Source organism: Schistocerca americana, chromosome 2, assembly GCF_021461395.2.
Source record: "Schistocerca americana isolate TAMUIC-IGC-003095 chromosome 2, iqSchAmer2.1, whole genome shotgun sequence".
Taxonomy (NCBI): domain Eukaryota; kingdom Metazoa; phylum Arthropoda; class Insecta; order Orthoptera; family Acrididae; genus Schistocerca; species Schistocerca americana.
In genome coordinates this window covers 35,332,924-35,352,233 of record NC_060120.1, presented here as the reverse complement: position 1 = coordinate 35,352,233, position 19,310 = coordinate 35,332,924, and the positions used below count along the sequence as shown (strand labels likewise).

At 40.7% G+C, this 19,310-nt stretch overlaps 1 protein-coding gene across 5 annotated transcripts in view; it reads left to right on the top strand.

The window, feature by feature from the left end:
• Window positions 1-19,310, top strand: part of LOC124596532 (lethal(2) giant larvae protein homolog 1) — a gene marked incomplete in the record, with an annotated part of 348,831 nt that overhangs the window by 119,319 nt on the left and 210,202 nt on the right. For all 5 annotated transcript variants that reach the window (XR_006978317.1, XM_047135707.1, XM_047135705.1 and 2 more), the window contains 3 exon segments: window positions 2,070-2,213; window positions 5,822-5,960; window positions 10,054-10,247. Coding sequence is in view for 4 of the 5 variants with exons in the window: in XM_047135707.1 (XP_046991663.1) it covers window positions 2,070-2,213; window positions 5,822-5,960; window positions 10,054-10,247 (477 nt within the window).

Genomic DNA, 19,310 nt, shown 5'->3' with positions numbered 1-19,310 from the left:
TACCTGAATAATTTCCTTTACCTCATCATACATTCTTTCAATCTCTTCATCTGCAGAACTAGTTGATACACAAATTTGTACTACTGTGGTAGAGGTGTTGGCTTTGTGTCTACCTAGGCTACGTAATGCAGTCACTCTTACATACGTAGTAGCATACCTGCATTCTGAAGTTCTTTGTTATTACTAAGCTTACACCTGCATGTTCATTATTAGGCTTATTCCTGCATCATTTCTATCTGATGGTGTGTTGACAACCCTGTCACTGACTCGACCAGAAGTCTTGTTCATCCTGCCACCGCACTTCACTAATTTCCACTGTATCTAACTTCAACCTAACCATTTCTCTTTTTAAATTTTCTGACCTCACTACCTGATTAAGGGTCTAACGTTCCAGACACTATCCCATACAGTGTCAGTTACGTTTTTCCAGATGACTATATCGTTCTGAATAGTCTCCACCCGGGGAGCCGAATGGGGACTATTTTACTCCTGCCATATTTTATCCAAGAGGTGGTGATGCCATTATCATTTAACTTTACAAAACAGCTGCATGCCATTGAGAAAAATAGTGGCTGTAGTTTCCCCTTGCTTCCAGCTGCTCATATTAGCAAGGCTGTTGCCCCTGCAGTTACTGAAAAGCCTGCTGCCCCGAGGCAGGGGTGAACAACAGGATATTACTTATTGCTCACAACTTGGCAGAACAGGAAAGTAGGTGATAAGTCGGGGGAGAATGGAGGTTCAGTCAACTGTCCGCCCAACGAAATTTTTCTGTGGTTACCCTAAATCACTTGAGGCAAATGGTCAGGATGATTAGCTTGAGAAGGCCACAGCCAGTTTCCTTCCATATCCTTCTCCAAGCTTGTGCTGTTTCTGTAAAGACCAAATCGTAATGAAATGTTTAATTATTATCTTCCTTACATCCTTGCAGACCGATCACTCTTATTTTAATGGAGAGTCTTACCACGAAATACTGTGAAGTTCATCGTATTAATGGTGTGAAACCATAGAGCCTGAAATGGATGAAGAAACGTCATGAATTGTTGAATTCCAAATAGATTTTTTTTTCTTTTTTGCTGATGACACATTATTTAGTCCCACAGTTAACAAATGCCTGTCTTCAGAGAGGGCGGAACTTGAAACTTGCCTCAGGTCACGAAACATCCTTGGTTTATTACTGTGAGCTGACTACATGGACAGGAATCGAGCACTGTTGGTAACAGTTTTTTTGATGGCTTAATGACATAAGGAAGAATCGACTTTGTTATGCTGGTGCCATTTACAAGTATTTCATTTTTGTGGATGTCAGTACTGATCCCTGTAGTGGACCATCCTTTAAAATGGAAGGGTACACCTCTAGAGTTGCTGTCTAGACTTGAATCCTGTTGGTTGTTTCTAGTATCCACTTGGACACGTGTTGGTAATTTAACAGGTCCTAGGATTGTTCCAGAGTTTGAGACAGGTCTTCTTGTAATGTGATAAAATGTCCCTCACAATGTTTTCAATAATTGGTAAATGACGTGTGTATACGAAGATGACCAAAATAAACAATAAAGAAGCAGCCTTATGTACGTGTACAGATATACCATTCAACATCATCATAAAGGCTGTAGAACACTATATGGTTACAAAATTTGTTGGTAAAGTTTGACAAACGAGGATACTGAAAATGATAGTTGTAATGATTTATTTACATAAATGTAAATTTAGAATGTAACTGTTAATTGTTGTTGTTGTTGAGAAGCTGGAATATAATGAATTGCATTCAAGCTATCAAAGTGTAAACCACGTAGCAGATCAGGACCAGTAATTTCGGTTACTTGCCCTGTTACTGAGCTGTCTTATGTCTGCCAAAAAAATTGTCATCCCATGTCTTGAGTCACATGAGTGAAAATTATTTTTTAGTTAGAAAGTAGTCTCCTCCTTTATATAAGAATGAATTAAATACTTTTTTCTCAATGCCATATCTGATCCTAGTTTCAGATAGTGGAGAGTGAGTGAGTGAGTGAGTGTGTGTGTGTGTTTTAACTAAATAGTTTTTAACATTTTTATTTCTGATCTTTTTTGTTCAGGCTGAAGAGGATTTCTGCAATTGCTCTTGAAACTGCAGGTGAACATCTGCTATTGGGGACTGAGGGTGGAAATATTTACCTCCTTAATCTGAAGACTTTCCAAATGTCAGATACAATCATATATCAAGATATTGTAATGCAGAAGTGAGTTTTTTGTCATTTTTAATTGTGCATGTTTTAACTAACATAAAATATTTATTGTGATGTTGCCCTGTGGTAGTGTTATTACAGATTATTTCCTATACAAACAGGTTGGTAATTATAAGTATTCAAGGATGTTCTTATTGTTGCCTGAAATGCTTTTCGTGCTCTTAAGATATTACATATTCCACTTTTAACATCTGTGGTTCCTTCAGATATTTGTCCCTCCTGTTTTGACTTTTAACTCACTGGTAAACAACAAAGAGGTGAATACTGCCAAATTCAGTGTGGCTCAATATGCACAGAGAGATAAAAATGCAAATCAGTCATTAATTTTTGGAACTTTTGTTTTCTCAATCTGCCCCCCCCCCCCCCCTCCCTTCTTTTTAGAGAGGAGAATACGGGAAATAAGGGAGTGAACAAGCAGGACATCAGATGCTGTGGCTAAGGAGAAAACCCTGCAAATCTTCTCTTAGAACTTATACAATCAAGTTGTAAGTTGCAGATAATGGAATGTTAATAATTGTTAGATTTGAGCAGGGAGCAAGTATAAATGATAGAGATATTTCTCAAAGGAAATTTTCTATTGGGCCCTTGATGTGGCACCCTTACTGTGTAGGAAAAGAAATTTAAAACGACAATGGCTATGCCATCATCCACAATCAATCACAAGGACTGATTTGTAGGTGGTGCCAGGCTAACAAAATTGGGCTGGTCAATTGATGATAAAGAATGGCCACTGGAATAAGGACCATGCATACTCACTGTCTACACATTACTAAGCTGATCTCCATTGTGGGGATGCGGGTGGTGGAATGACATCAAAATGTTGTCTATTTAAAGTTTTTAAATGTGTCCACATATCGCTGAATTTCCAGCATAATGATCGTGGTGATTACATGGGCAGATAATATGGTGGTCATATGATTTATCACTGCTTACATTGCTGACGCAATAGCACTAGCTACAGGTCTGTATGATTCACTCTTCTTGTGCCCTTGGGAAGATCCTTTAGAGATGCTCGTGGTGCATCATCATGGTGTTTTATGGCTGTTCCATAAATATAAACCAAACATTACTGAAAAAAAAAACCTCTCCATTTGCTTTCAGTGAACACTGAAAGAATGTAACATAAATCTTTGTAAAATGTACACTTTCTTGGCTGGAAATGTTAACAGTTAATGAAGCGTTCCAGGCTGCTATGCCGTGGTCAAATGAATTTCATCTTAAAATTGATGTAATGTGAAATCCATTTGACCATGGCATAATAGCCTAGGGGGAGCAGTCCAGACACACAAACTGAGGTACGAGGTGAGGGCTCAAGGGATACCTCCTAATTTTGTGCCAGATCTCCTGCCCTTCGTAATGCAGCAACTCAGTATGGAATGAACTCAACAAATTCTTGGAAGTACCTTGCAGAAATATTGAGCCATGCTGTGTCTATAGCTGTCCATAATTGTGAAAGTGTTGCTGGTGCAGGATTTTGTGCACGAACTGAGCTCTTGGCTATGTCCCATAAATATTTGATGAGATTCATTTCGGACAACCTGTGTGGCCAGCTGATTCACTCAAATCATCCAAATGTTCTTCAAACCAGTCGTGGACAGGTGTTTCCCAGTGTCGTCATTTTTTTGGGAGCAAGAACTCTGTGAATGGCTGCAATTGGTCTCGAAGTAGCCAAACACAAACCAGGGTGAGAGGTAATGGCTGAAATGCGTTATTCTCTGAACACTGTTGACACTGTGAATCTCAGAATATTGAATTCCCTTATGATTTCTGAAACGGATGGTCCCATGCGTCTCGATCCAACTACCATTCCGCATTCAAAGTGTGTTAATTCCTGTCATGTGGACATAATCAGGTCGGAAGCATTTTCACTTGAATCATCTGAGTACAAATGATAGCTCTGCCAATTCACTGCCCTTTTATACATTGTGTGTGTGATATTACTGCCATCTGTATACATGCATACCACTAACTTGTGACTTTTGTCACCTCATTGTTTTGTTGAGATGTAACATGTGTAATTGTGTTACATAACAGAAAGAAAATATAAGCTGTATCCACACCATCTCTGTGATAGAGAATTTACTACCTTTAATTCAAGTTGTATTCTTTGTTACACTGTCTCGAAGACCAGTATCAAAACAGATACCTCACATGTTTTCAAAATCAGAAGTCTTCTATTTATTATTTCTGCTCTCAGTGTGACATTAACTACATGAATAACATTGTATCTATCCATCCTAGCACCAGGAGATGATTGTGGACGTTTGTGTGGGAGTTTTACTTGAGTGAATATGTGTGTTTTCTAGTTCTGATGAAGCATGCAGTGTGAAAGCTGAACATGTCTAGCAGTACTTTGATTGTGCCTCCCTGACTCAGCACCAACTCCATGTGGTGAGTACCAATCCATCCTTTCCATATTGTTAAATAATGGAAAGTTATGGGTAGAGTAACAACGAGAGCACCAATCACCTGGGATGGGTAGTGGTGTTTAAGGAGACAGAATGAGTGATGAAGGGGAGGGATAGCAGGGTAGGAGTCGGGGAAGGTGCCGTGTAGTGGGGACAGGAAAGGGCTGCTACTAGGTGCCCTTTCAGGAGGCTGTGCTGTGGGGGAGGCAGAGTGGTAAAGGTGGGTCAAGAGACAGACACGTAGTAGGGGAAGAGACTAGGGTAGCATTGGTGGAATGAAAGGTATATGTGGTGCGGGAGGGACAGCAGGGAACGGTACTACATGTGGTTGGAGGACAAGGTCTAGCAGAGGTTGAGGCTAGGGTAGTTACAGGAATGAAAGATATGTTGGTAGGGATAGTTACCAGCTGTGCAGTTCCGAAAAGCTGGTGATAGGAAGGGTCCAAATGGCACAGGCTGTGAAGCAGACATTAAAAATGAAGCACTTTGTGTCGGTCAGCACATTCATAAACTTTAAAATCAAAGCACACTATTGATGCACAACTCCTTTCATCACATTCGGTCTGTAGACAGCTCCAGCTTTATGATTGATGTCAACATCTCAGCTTTGTTGCAGCTGAATGCCATATATTTCCTCTCACTACTTCCCATGCTACGTGATAAGCAAGGATACTTTCCAGTTAGCTGTCATACATTGCTAGTACAGCAATTCATTATACTGTTTTGTGCACTCGGGTATCGTAGGAGGTATGCCTTGGCCCTCCCACCCCCTCCAAACTTAGGACTGCCGAGAGGAGAGAAGCGATAGAGGGAAAGGCAGCACCGAGTCAGTTTTGGAGTGCTGGCACCCTTGCCCATGTGCCTGTGAGTAGTGCTTATACAAAAGCAGATGCAACACACATGAAAATATTGCCAGTACTTTGAGATCAATGAATGTCTTCAAAGTAATGCTGATTTTCTCCACTGCTGGCAGCACCAATAAAAATTGTCAAACTTTCATGACTAGTCTAATATTAAATTTCTGGTGATGGGCACATAAACATTGAGCCAAGTTGTATTGAATAAATCATTAATGTTATTCTTTTACCATTTTTTACAGTGGGAATATATTATAAACAACATTGTTTAAATGTTAGCATATTTCTCAAATTCATTCCATGTTTGTGAATATTTAAGTGCAGTTCATTTTATTAGCGTTCCTGAAGATTACAAGATAAACCCTGGTGCTGTGGAAGCTATTGCTGAACAGCCTGGAAATCCTGACAAAATTTTAATTGGCTACAATAGGGGGTTAATGGTTTTATGGAACAGAAAAACACCAGGAGCAGAACAGGTAAGCATGTGATACTATCAGATATAACTATATGTTATTATAAAATGCATTTTATCCATCAGAAGCTTATTTGTCCCTTTAGTCATTTACCCGTTTTATGAACAATATTGAAATTATCCAGTGAAATTGTACAAACACCTCACAACAGCTTCAAAGGAATATGGGATGCTTTCAAGTAACCTGTTATATCCTACATCCTGGATGATGATTACTAACTGAAACTGATAGGTGACTAATGGGGCATAAAAGCTGGTGATGGTTAAAATGCAATTTATAAAATACTTTACGGGCGTTCAGCCTCACCTTATGTAAACATTACATAACTACATGTATACAGCAGTTCTTTCATTCAAAAGATCGTTGTGTGCATGGGACTAAGAAAGCTGCAATATGGTTTGAATTTCACTTTAAGCTTTATGTTCTGCTGTAACTTAACCAATAAGATGGTTGCATGTGGCCTGCCCAAGGAACAGAAAAGGTACACTACCTCCGGGAAAACTGTAAAAGATATCTCAAACTTCATTTTTGTACGACCATCATAACTCAAACTGATGTTTTCTTCAACTGGTTCAGTTTGTAGGCTGTGAACTATTGCATGAAGTGGAAGAGTATAATGCTAAGCTGTGAAAAGGGCTTAGAAGTGAACATTATTTCATTGAATGATAAAGTATGTTTGTAGTAAAATTAAACTGCCAATAATTTTTTTAAGGACATACAAGCAGTTTTGCTTCACTAAATCCTGCCATATTTGATTATTCTGTTGCTGAGGCTGACAATCTCGCACATGTTCAATTTTACTAGTTAAATTTTCACTATTCCTTTTGCCATTTAGCACAGTAACACAACCTGTGCAGCTTTCTTGCTGAATGTTGTCAAGTCATCTACCTGGTCTTCTTTCCTTTCCTTCTCGAAGGAACCAGAAATTCCGAAGTTGTATTAATTGGGGTCAGGGGCACACAAAAGACAGGGCTTAAAGAAATCAACAGTGGAATGCAGGCAACATGTATGATTTGAAAACATAAAGTATTGTATGTGTCAGAGGAAGTAATTAAGAACCAAAACATAAGTGAAGGCCTCATTGCAAACAGAAGTGCAGATGAGAGGAAAATGAGTGGCCATGTAGTAAGCAGGAAAGGAACTAGTAGAAATGAAAAGAATCAAGGTCTGATAATTGGAATGTAAAAGAGGCAGAAGAAAATAGGTTGGAGACCAAAGTGAAAAGAATGTACTTGAAAAGGTTGGGAAAGTAAAGATCCTGTAGGGATTTGAGTATTTGCTTTAGAGTAAGTTTCTGTCGGTGAAAACCTGAGATACTGGTTTTGTGAAGAAAAGTCTACTTTGCACAGCAGTGAAGTAAACAACTCCCTTTCGTCCTTCATCCGTGTTTTGCAAAAGGATACTGTACATTATACTTCTGTCCGCTCATCTCCATTGTCTCTAAGTGCCAGAGCCCAAGCGCGAGTATAAGTAGCATATGCTCACTATGGAATCGTAGCATCAGAAATCGTCCAATACACTCAAGGCAACATCACAGCAGTACTAGATTGGAAGGCAACCAGTATGGATGTAGGCAGAAGAAAACAAGCAGTGTGGCTGCTGTACAATAAAGCTGTGATTATTCATTTGGAAGAAGAAAGAATGTATTTTAAACTGTTGTTTTAAAATTTTATACAATCAGATAAAAGGGCTCTCGCCAAGGTGCAAAGCATTTGTTTGTTAGGGCTATTTCAAATTAATGGCCACATTTGAGCAAAAATGTTTCAAAGTGGTTTCTCTTCTAATACAGTTTTGCACCAAAACTCTCTCTGAACTTCTCACATACTTAATACTAAGAAGACTGTGATATTACTTGCGAGCTGTGTCCCATATTTCTACACCTATTCAATAGCAATTAGACAACCAAACTGGCTGTCTTCAAGGCAGGCTGATGGTAGCTGTTGCTATGGTTGCTTATACATGTGCACTGCCTAATTCTCTCAAGACCTCTGCTGCTTTGTGGAGATTGATAAGTTCGCTGGGAGGAAGCAGTGATTGGCAAGTACAATTCTCTCACTGCATCTTCGTTGTGAGTTTGCAGCTTCATGATTGTAGTGTGTGGGGCTCCATTATTTCACTTATATTGCTAAACTGCATGAGAAATGATTCTGTGAGCCTGTAGTAATGTGCATCAAGCCCGGTGTGACAGTCACTGTTGCAGAACATGATCTGCTGTGACCTTTGTTTGCTTCATCATGTGCCCAATTTGAATTTGCCCTCCTAGTACTAGTTCTTCAGAACTTTCTGAACTGAGTTTGCTCTGCAGCTCAAGAGAAGTTCATGCCAACCACTTAGTGTCCTGTATTTTGGAAATAGGAAATTTCTTTATGACTTAAAAGTTTATATAATTAACATGTTTGATCTTGTTGAGAACTGTGACAGAAGGTGTACTTCACTCCATTGAATTACACTTCTTCTAAAATAATTGATTCTTCAGAGTCTATTCCCATGAGAGTTTAGAATTATCCTTTTAATATTACTCAGTAGTCCGCAATCCGTAGGGAACAGTGTCTCACATAAATACCTTACAGCAAGATTTTCTTACGCCCTGCTTGTATGACCAGTTTTACTTATTTCACAAAAATGAAGTTTGCTGGAGGCAGCAATGCTATTTGTTCTCCAACAGCTGTAACCACAACTTAAACTGCTTGTTTTTAAAATAATTGATTTTTTTCTATTTTCTGGTCCATACCTACTTCCTGTAGTTGTTGATTTCTGTCTCCTCCCTGCTGCAATTTGTAGTTGGACTTGCTCATATCACTGACTTTCCTACTTCCCCATGTTACTTCTGCATCTCCAGTTTTTATATCTCTAACAGTGGGAAATGACAGTATTTTCAAGAGGACTCACCATATAGCAGAGATGCTGAGTCGCGGACAGGTGCAACAAAAAGACTGTCAAACAAACCTTTCAGCCAAACAGGCAGTTCATCAGAATTACACACACACACACAGTCCGGCTGCCTAGGTCAGACTGCAAGTGGCAGCACATGGTGGGAGAGCCAAAGTGGACGGTGGGGATAAGGAGGAGATCAGGGTGGGGAGAGGGAGGGATAGCAGGGTAGGGGTGGGGGATGGTGAAGTGCATTTTGTGGGAGCATATAGGGATGAGGTGGGTAAAGGTTAGGGCAGCTAGGTGCAGTTAGGAGGTTTGGCCTAGCTGCCCTACTATTTCCCCACCTTGTCCCTGTGTGGTGCCAGAAGCAGCACTTTACCAGCCCCATCCCCCGCCCCAGCCTCCTCCATACCACCACCACCACCACCACCACCACCACCACCACCATTAGCTTCTCCCGTCATGTGCCATGTGCCGCTGCTTGCAGTCTGACCTTGGCAGCCAGTGACTTTGTCAGGTTTCTCTCTCTCTCTCTCTCTCTCTCTCTCTCTCTCTCTCTCTCTCTCTCTGTGTGTGTGTGTGTGTGTGTGTGTGTGTGTGTGTGTGTGTGTGTGTGTGCGTCCGTCCGTCCGTCCGTCCGTCCGTCCGTCCTTCTGATGAAGGCATGTTTTGCCAAAAGCTTTACATGACAGTCTTTTTGTGTTTCTCTGCGACAGCATCTCCTGTGTATCCTTTTCATTAAAGCGTCATTTTTGAATATTTTATTTAACTAACAATGCATTGTTGATTTCTCTCTCATCTTGCGCTGCTGGTCTTCCTTGATCAGCTCTCTTAGGTGAGACCCTAATTAATTCCTGATTAGTATGGTTACTTTTAATCCTGTTCTCTCCACCATTAGATGACGAAATCTCTGATACCAAAAGCTCACATACTTTCTGATTTTGTTGCTGTCTCTGCTGCAACTTATCAAGTTGAAATTATTTCTGTTGTGAAAATATTTGCTTGAATCGTCCTGATCTAAACATGATTAAGAAAGTGAGAAATTAAATCTTGAGTTAAATTATGTGCATACTTTCATTCTGGATGACTTCATTTTTCCTTGTAATATTTGGATGGTATGGTTTTTGGTAGTCCTTCAGTGTGACAGTGGTTAGAAACACCTTTGTGCATTTTTCTTTTTTTTTATATATATATTGTTCTGAGTTATTATTCTGTTCCACAGAATTTCATTAGTAACCAGCAACTGGAAAGCATTTGTTGGCATAAATCAGGAACACGTTTTGCTTCATCCCATAATGATGGAAGCTATGCAATGTGGGACATTTCTGTGGGTGATAAAGCTGAAGACCCTGTCACTGTGTATGGTCCCTTTCCATGCAAAGCAGTTACAAAGTTCCTCTGGAGACGTGGAAGAAAGTAAGTTGCATGTAGGAAGTGCATTGTGAATATTTTTAATTTTGAGAAAGCATATGTAATTGTTTGTTTTGAATATGAGTGTTGTGCTTGTTGAGTACACTTGGTCCTGCATGAGCTATTGTGTAATTAATTGTAACAGGTCTGAATGAAGGAGTCTGTGGAAGTGCTAACCCATGACAGCATATTTTTGAGTTTTATGTTACATGTTGGTTAAATTCAAAGTCAAGAACATAATTGCAATAAGACAAAACAGTTTATATAGTAGACAGCTTTTTATAATGGCGCTGATGGAACTAGTTACCAGCATGTAGTTTACTTGAAAACACAACATACGAGGGGGGACCCAAAAATAACCGGAATTTCTTTCTAGAAAGCATATACTTTATTGTTTTCAAATACAATCTTAATTTCCTTCGAAGTACTCTCCATTACCATTAATGCACTTGTCCAAACGTTCATTCCAGTGTTTGAAGCACCTTTAAAATTCGTCCTTATTTATACCTACTAGCACTTTCATGACATTGCGTTTTACGTCTTCCGCATCCGCAAAACGCTTCCCTCTCAAGTCTCTTTTCATCCTGGGGAATAGGAAGAAGTCGAAGGGTGCTAAATCCGGCGAATAGGGCATGTGGGTCAAGGTAGTCGTCTTCGTTTTAGGCCAAATACTGGCGAATGCTGAGAGCCATGTGCGCGGGAGCGTTGTCGTGATGCAGGAAGCACACGCCAGAATCCCACAAAGCTGGACGTTTTTGTGACAAACTTCTGCGAAGCCGTTTCATAACCTCCAAATAGAATTGTTGGTTTACTGTCTGGTTTTCAGGGACAAATTCAGAGTGTATGATCCCTTTGATGTCAAAAAAAAACAGATCAACATCGTTTTCACTTGTCGAGCTTTTTTTGGTCTTGGTGAGCGAGGTGACTTCCAGTGGGATGACTGTTGTTTACTTTCTGTACCGTGCCCGTAGCACCATGACTCATCACCTGTAATGATTTTGTTGGAAAAATGTGGATCATCTTTGAATGCGTCCTTCATTTCGAGACAGGCTTGAACGCGACAATCCCTTTGATCTCCGTTAAGAAGCTTCGGCAAGCATTTTGCTGCCACTCTTCACATCCCCAAATCGATGGTCAAGATGCGCTGAATTGAGCTCAAGGACAACTGGACAAGTTCTTGATTTGGTCGATTGTCCTGTGTCGATTTTCACTGATGAGATCATGGATATTGTCGATGTTGTCTTCGCTTAGAGCAGTTGAAGGTCGACTGGAACGGGGCTGATCCACAACCACAATTTCTCCCTTTTTAAACTGAGAAAACCATTCGTACACTTGCGTTTTACTAAGAGCATGGTCTTTGTAGGCTATCTGAATAATCGCAACGGTTTCTGCTGCGTTCTTGCCGAGCAAGAAACAAAACTTCACTGCCGCACGTTGTTCGTAAGAACTAGCCATTTCCTCGTGTCACGTCTGCACTGTACGCACACTCAAAGAACTGCCAAAGAAACCACACTTCTCACCGTTAAGTGACTGCCGCGTGGCAGAATGACTCAGCAGAGCTCCTACTACAACCCTCTGGCGGCGCAACCTGCTACTACAAGTACACGGTGTGCAGCATTAAGATTCCGATTACTTTTGGGTCCCCCCTCGTGTAATGTGATCAGACTGACCCTAGCTAAATTGAGGGTTAGCAGTTTCTTTGACTGTTCCATCAACTAAGATGGTAATTTTGTTTGAGCTACACTGTGTACTACAATTGAGTAAGAAAGCACCAGAGAATGATTAATAAACCTGAGGCTGAATGTTGCACATCAGCATGCAGAATTGTACAAATCACACTATTGATAGTTGGCTAGGTTTGCATTTTGACATGAGATTTGTGTTAAAGTAGCTCTGTCCCAAACAAAAATCCCATAGAGGTGCGTGTAATTGGTAACACACAGTCCCATATGATCAGTGTTTTCTGTACTTTCCAGTGAGTAGCAGAAAAAATCGTTTATTTATTTAACCTGATCTGGTTGAAATGTAATTAGGCTGGAATGGGCTGAAGATTGAAGACTTCAGTCCCCTTTCAGTTTTTTCAAACTATACGTCAACAGGGAATTAGCAGTCACATTGACAATGAATTAGGATACTGATGTGTTTAATTTGTTCACATAGTACTATGAAGGAACACCATAAGATTAACAGAAACCATCATCATTAAAAAAAATTTGCTACTGGTGCTGTTTCATTTCTCTAAGTACAGGCTTCATTCTGCTTTATTTATCTAACAACGTGTAAGAGTGATTTCACCATGTGAAGAAACACATTTTGCGTTTATTGATTATGATAAAGCCTTTGATAAAGTAAGAGACACCTTATGTGGGAAGTACTGGAAGCAAAAGGTTTTCCTAAATATCTTAATACCATAAAGAATCTACACGTACATACAAAAATAATTATAACTTTAGGTTTGAAAATCTCAGATAAAATTTTAATGCATCAAGGTGTTTGAAAAGTGTGTAGTCCATCGTCCACTTTATTTAATTCATATATTGACAACCTAATTATGAAGTGGAAAGGTGAAATAGGGTTCAAATTAAAATATGATCTAGCATACCATTAAATACTCTGTTGAATGCTGATGACCAGATAATTGTACAGGAAACATATGATAATTTACAAAGATAGTATATAAGTTGAACCAAAAATGCAATATACTACACTTTATCTGCAAATAAGAGAAACATGATGCTATCAAAAGAAAGAATCCAGTCAAATCAAAAATAATAACCATAAATGAGAAAATTTTAGAACAAGTATCCCACTTCAGTCAAGTAGTATGCGATATTAGTTTTAACTGTGACAGAGACATTGAGAACAATTGAAAAAAAATTTGGAAAGAAAAACAAGGATGGAAATAAATAAAATTCTATAAGAATGAATTTTGTACTCTGCAGCAAAGTGTGTATTGGTATGAAATGTCCTGACAGATTAAAACTGTGGTTCTGTCCGAGTCTCAAATTTGGGACCATTGCCTTTCATGGGCAACTGCTCTATTGACTGTGTTACCCAAACACAACTCATGACCCGCCCTCACAGCTTCACTTCTGCGAGTACAGTGTTGAGTCTTGGCCCAGCACACAGTTTTAATCTGCCAGAAAGTTTCGAATTCTATAAGAGTATTGCTATTCCTACTCTTGTATGCGGTGTTGAAAGACGGACAGTAGGGGGACGGAGGAATCGCATATACAGGGAGCAGAGTTGCAGTTCATGAGGCAGAGGTGCAGTTCATGAGATATGTAAGGGGCTGTACTAAAATGGATAAAATAAGACTTGAGACAATAAGATCGGATTTAAAAACCTTTCCAGATAATGACAAGATAGAAGAGAATAGAATGAAATGGAAGTATTGTGTTGATAAAAGATAGATTGAAAAATAAAGATAATGAAAATTACTGACTGAAGACAACTAGATAGACCTGCTAAGACATGGATTGCTGATAAAGGCTGGGACAGCTGACTGTAACACCTTGGAAAGAGGAGGAGATGATGATGATGATGATGAATGTCACTAAACAAGTTACTTGCAGATATTTTTTAATGTCGTTTCTTCTGTCCAGCTGGACTGGCTTGACGTAAAGCCTGTCTTCATTCTTTGCTCAATCTTTTGTATACCACACCAGATTCATAAACACTTTAAAAAATAAGAGCCCTCAAGATGTGGTATTGGACTCTTGATAATGTGGTAACAGTTGGCGCTCATTTAGTTTCGCTTCTGTATTTTTGTATTAAAACATTTATTTCATTTTCTTTCTGTCTTGGGCACAGCTTGCAGATGTGACATTATGTAGGCATCAGAAATAGCTCCTTTCAGTTGTCCTATTTCACCTGATCTCCCCTGCACAGGGATAAAATAATTTGGGTAATATATTGCTGTGAAGCTGCTTACATTGTAAATATTTTCTTCTGGCCGTTATCAGCAGTGGATGTATATTTCTGGAAACTTGTGACACAAGGCTGCATTAAAACAATTTATTTATGACTGGTTTTCATCTAACAATAAGGCCATTGTCTTGATCCTTTATCAATCTTAGGAAGACAAAAATGACTACAGAATCTCAAAATCCAAAACCTCACACAGATAACAATAATATAAAGGCATGACTTAAAGAAATTGGTCAATACAAGTCACATACCACTCACATAGAAACATAATCACATTAGCTATTAAACTTATAAACTTTATCAAAAGAGGCTATGATTTTCCCACATCAGCAAAAATTCTCATACTCAAAAACAAATAACTGAACATATGTAGTCGGACATAACCTCACTAACCATACTACTAGTACTGCCAAGGGTAAAACAACAAAAATGTGTAATAGATATCAGAAATGGCACACACAGGTAATTTTAAGGTAAAGCACCCATAGTTACAATCATTACAGTAAAGTCATAAGTAACATTTGTAACAAAGTAGAATAATAAGATATGAGGTTAATCACAGTTATAATCATTTATTAGTAGGCTATTATTATTATTTTAGATTGTTTTGTATGGGAATGTACCTTCTAAATTCAATAGAATGAGCTTGCCTGATTATTTTCTGTGTGAGATTTGAACATTAAAGTCCTAACATTGTTTCCTTTCCCAATTACAATTCAGCCTAAAGCAGTACAATGTAATGTCATATTACATGCTTCACATATTGCACTGTCGGGTAGCCTTTCGAGAACCAAAACATTCAAATAACACTGGTAACCTTTCCACCAAAACCCTCAGCTGTACAGAAGTTTCATTTTTATCCAAAGGCCTCACCTTTAACCCTATACCCAAATTTAAGCATGCTGGACTTACCAAAGACCTACTCTCCTTCTCCTGATCCCTGCAATGAAAGCACTTATTTGCCATCAGTCCCCCCATCCAAAACCAACACTGAACCCTGCATCTTCCAGTCCATACCACCATCAAACTGTGATCCTCCCTCCTCCCACCTAACCACCTGCTGGTCACATTCCAGGAATTCATTACCTCCATCTCAGCCTCACCATCCTTTCCCAGATCCCTTCCTCAGAGCACCAACCTTTCAGTAGAAGAAAGCCATACACAAACTCAAAACAAACGCTGTCCTACCTGTGGAGTAAGGTTCCACCACTGTTGTTATGAATCATAATGACTACCTGGCAGAAGGCCTCCATCATTAATCTAACTACTCCACCTATAAACTCTGTCAGGGTGATCCCATCCCAGAAGTCCAACACAACCTCCAGTCCATGGTTAACCAATGCTTCTACATAAATGGAGGTTTCTTGTGTCAGCACAAGTATTTGCGTTTGTCAGTGCACACGTCAAGCTGCAGTTATTTCACAGCCCAAAGCCCTCCTGTGAAGACCAGATAAAATGGCAGTTGTGGACTTTGTATTACCTCCAAAGGCAGAGTGCGGTAAAAAATCTGGCACGGCCTCCACTGCTGCTGTGGTAGCTCCTCCAAAGCAAATGGGAACCTCCCACCACTGCAAAGTCTGCTTGGGGCAACCATCTTGCCCCAAGCCTGAAACTCCGCCCATTGTGGATTCCCCACCCCAGTGGAAAGACAGGATGAAAGTACAACCCCCGTGATAGATGGCTTCGCTACTACAGTGGAATGTGAATGGTTTCAGTACTCATGTGGAGGAACTGAAACTCTTGGCGCAGGCACAGCCCCTGTACTTGAGTTAACAGGAAACACATTTCAAAGCTACTGATGTCTGTGTGCTACTGGGCTTTGCCTTCCACCGAAAAGATGACATGATAGTGGACAGAGCCAAGGGAGGCATTGCTGTGTTTGTCAATAGCACACACCACTTTTCTCCTCCGTTACCTACTTACGAGCAGTAGCTGTTGCTGTTCATGTGGGTCAGAACAACACTCTGCTCCCTGTATTTTCCTCTGCCAGATGCCGTAGACTCTGAGGCTCTCGCAAGACTTACTGAGCAACTCCCCCCACCCGTTTCTCCTACTGGGTGATTTTAATGCCTATAATGTATTATGGGCCTCAACTATACTTGCCCCAGGGGTCAAATCTTGGAGAACCTCATGAAGTCTCAGGAACTGTGCATCCTCAACATGGCCAATTCCACCCACTTCTCAGCAGCTACTCTCTAGTTCTTGCAGGCTCATCACGGTGGGAAGCTGCTGATGATTTTCATTCCAGTGACCACTTCTCACTATGCGTCCACTTACTGGAAGGCAGATTGGTTGAATAGAAACCACCGAAATGGATGATCAGCGAGGCTAACTAGGTGCTGTTCAACCAGACGGCTGTGCTTGAATGCCGCAACAGTGCTCAGGAATGGGTGGAACACATCACGAGTGATCCATCGTGTCTCTGACCTAGCCATTCCAGTGTCTTATGATCAACCTAGGAGATGACAAATACCTTGGTGGCCAAATGAGTGCCATTCAACAATCCAGGACAGGACTATGGCTCTTTGACAGTTTGAATGCTGGCCAACAGAGGACAACCTCACGGCCATTCAAGTCATGAGGGCCAGGGCTTGACGCATCATGAAGGAGAGCAAGAAATGGTCATTGCAATTGTTCCTGGACTCTATCAACCAATCCACTTGTTCTACGAAAGTATGGGAAACCATCACGCAGAGTGTCAGTAAACGCAGTTGGTAACCTATACCAGCAGTGCTGAAACAGGGGTGACACCAAATAACACAAGAAGAAATCGCTCAGTCACCAGTGGAGCAGTTTGCAAACACTAGTACCAATGCAGGCATTTCATCGCTACTGTGTGACTGTCGAGAGGAGCAAATTGGACTTCGGATTCGACAGTTCTGAATGCTACAACTCCCCTTTTTCCATGTGGAAGCTGAAATTGGCACTGTCTGATACTTTTGACACTTTACATGGTCACAACCAAATCTGGTACTGCATGATTCAACAGTTGCCAGTGGTGTCAAAGGAAGTCCTCCTCGAATGTTATAATTTTATATGGTGCAACTTCCCCAACTTGTGGAGAGGGCAATTTTAGTACCTCTACTCAAACCAGGGAAGGACCGCACATGTCCCAGTAGTTACAGCAATACCATCTTAACAAGCTGTGTAGGAAATACCCTGGAGTGAATGATCAATCATCGTATGATCTGATTGTTAGGGACCAGACAACTCCTTAGCTGCTCTAACTGTGAATTCCAGAGATTTCAGTCCACTGTTAACAACCTAAACCACCTAGAGGTGGCTGTTTAGCAGGCTTTCCTATGTAAACATCACTGTATCGGTACCTTCTTAGGTATCAGTAAGGTGTAGAATACTACACAACTACATGAATGGGGCTTTTGAAGTGTTACCATCTTTGCCATAGCCATACGGCAAGAAATTCCTGCAGTGCTAAATGTCTTGTCTGTTACAATTCTCTGAGTGCCCTTTAGTCTCTCTAATATATGTACCCAGCTGGTAAAATAAACCAGGATGCCCTCCTCCAACTACGATGACTGGGGAAGGAGGTGCCTATTGCGGGGAACCAAAAGGTGGATCTAGCAGCCAAGGAGACAGGTTGTTCCCCTGCATGCTGCTGAGGTGCAAAGTCATGTGTCGATGGGAAGATGAGTTGCTGAAAGTGACAGATAATAAGCTCTGTCTAGTAAAGCCCACATTATGGCCATGGTATACCCCCTTCCAGCCGTGTCAAAGGGACCAGTTCCTCCTTACTTGTCTTCGCATAAGCCACAGCCATGTAATGCATGGCTTCTAACTCCAGTGAGAGGACCCTTGAATGTATGGTGCAATGGGGCTTATGTTCTGAGCCTGCATACAAAATAACACTCATATCAACAAGTGCATGCTTCATATACTCTTCATTACTGCATGAACACAAGCAGTCAGTACTGGAACACAATAGCACAGAACTTTTGATGGCATCACCATCCCAAGCAAATTTCATCATATGGGGAATAAAAAGTTAAAAATAATGTAAAATAGCAAAAATTTGTTAACGTGAGCGAGCCATCTGATGATGAACCTGTTGATTCAAAACTCGTAACAGTGCTATTTATATAAATAAATAGCTTTATAAGGGAGATGATGATCTCTGACACCACGTTTAGTCTCATCCCAGGTGTTTTTGACCAGGTTCAGATTTGGTGAGATGAGCGGATCAGCACATCAATCAGAACTCGCCACTGTATTCCTTGAACTGATCCATCACACTCCTAGCCTTTTGACATGGTGCATTATCTTCCTTAAAAATTCCACTGCTGTCAGGAAATGTGATTATCATGAAAGGGTGTATGTGATCTGCAACCAGTGTACAATATTACTTGGCCGTCGTGGTGCCTTGCACGAGCTCTGCTGGACCCATGGATGCCCAAGTGAATGTTCTCCAGAACAAAATAGAGCCGCCACCAGCTTGTCTCTGTCCCACAGTGAAGCTGTCAAGGAGCTCAAGGAGCTGCTGCCCTGGAAGAAGATGGATTTGTGCCCTCCCATTGGGATGATGAAGGAGGTACCAGTATTCATCAGACCATGCAATGCTCTGCCAGTTCACCAACAACCAGTGTTGATGGTCATGTGCTCCTTTTCGGTTGTATTGCCAATGTTGTCATGTTAACATTGGCACATGCATTGCCCATCGTTAGGAGAGTTTGGTGCACTGTGTGTTCACACTCACTTTTACTCTACCAAAAATTAACGTCTGATTTTTAGTTCCGCAACAGCTCATCACCTGTCCTGTTTTACCAGTCTGCCCAGCTTACAACATCAACATCTGTAATAATGGGTGGCCCCCAAATGCCACGACACTTGGACGTGGTTTCACCTTGGTCTCACCATGTGTCGAAGACACTGACTACAGCACTCCTCAAACACCGGACAAGTCATGCAATTTCTGAAATGTTCATGCCAAGCCTCCGGGCCATCACAGTCTGCCATCGGTCAAACTAAAGACAGATAGCACACCTTCCCCAGTCTACACAAGGACAACATGCTCACTGATACTACATGCACCGTGCATATGTCTGACTAGCAGCCATTCCTCAAAAGGCTACATTGCTATCAACTGGAAACATTTAAATCGTACATGTGTTTGCATCATATGGG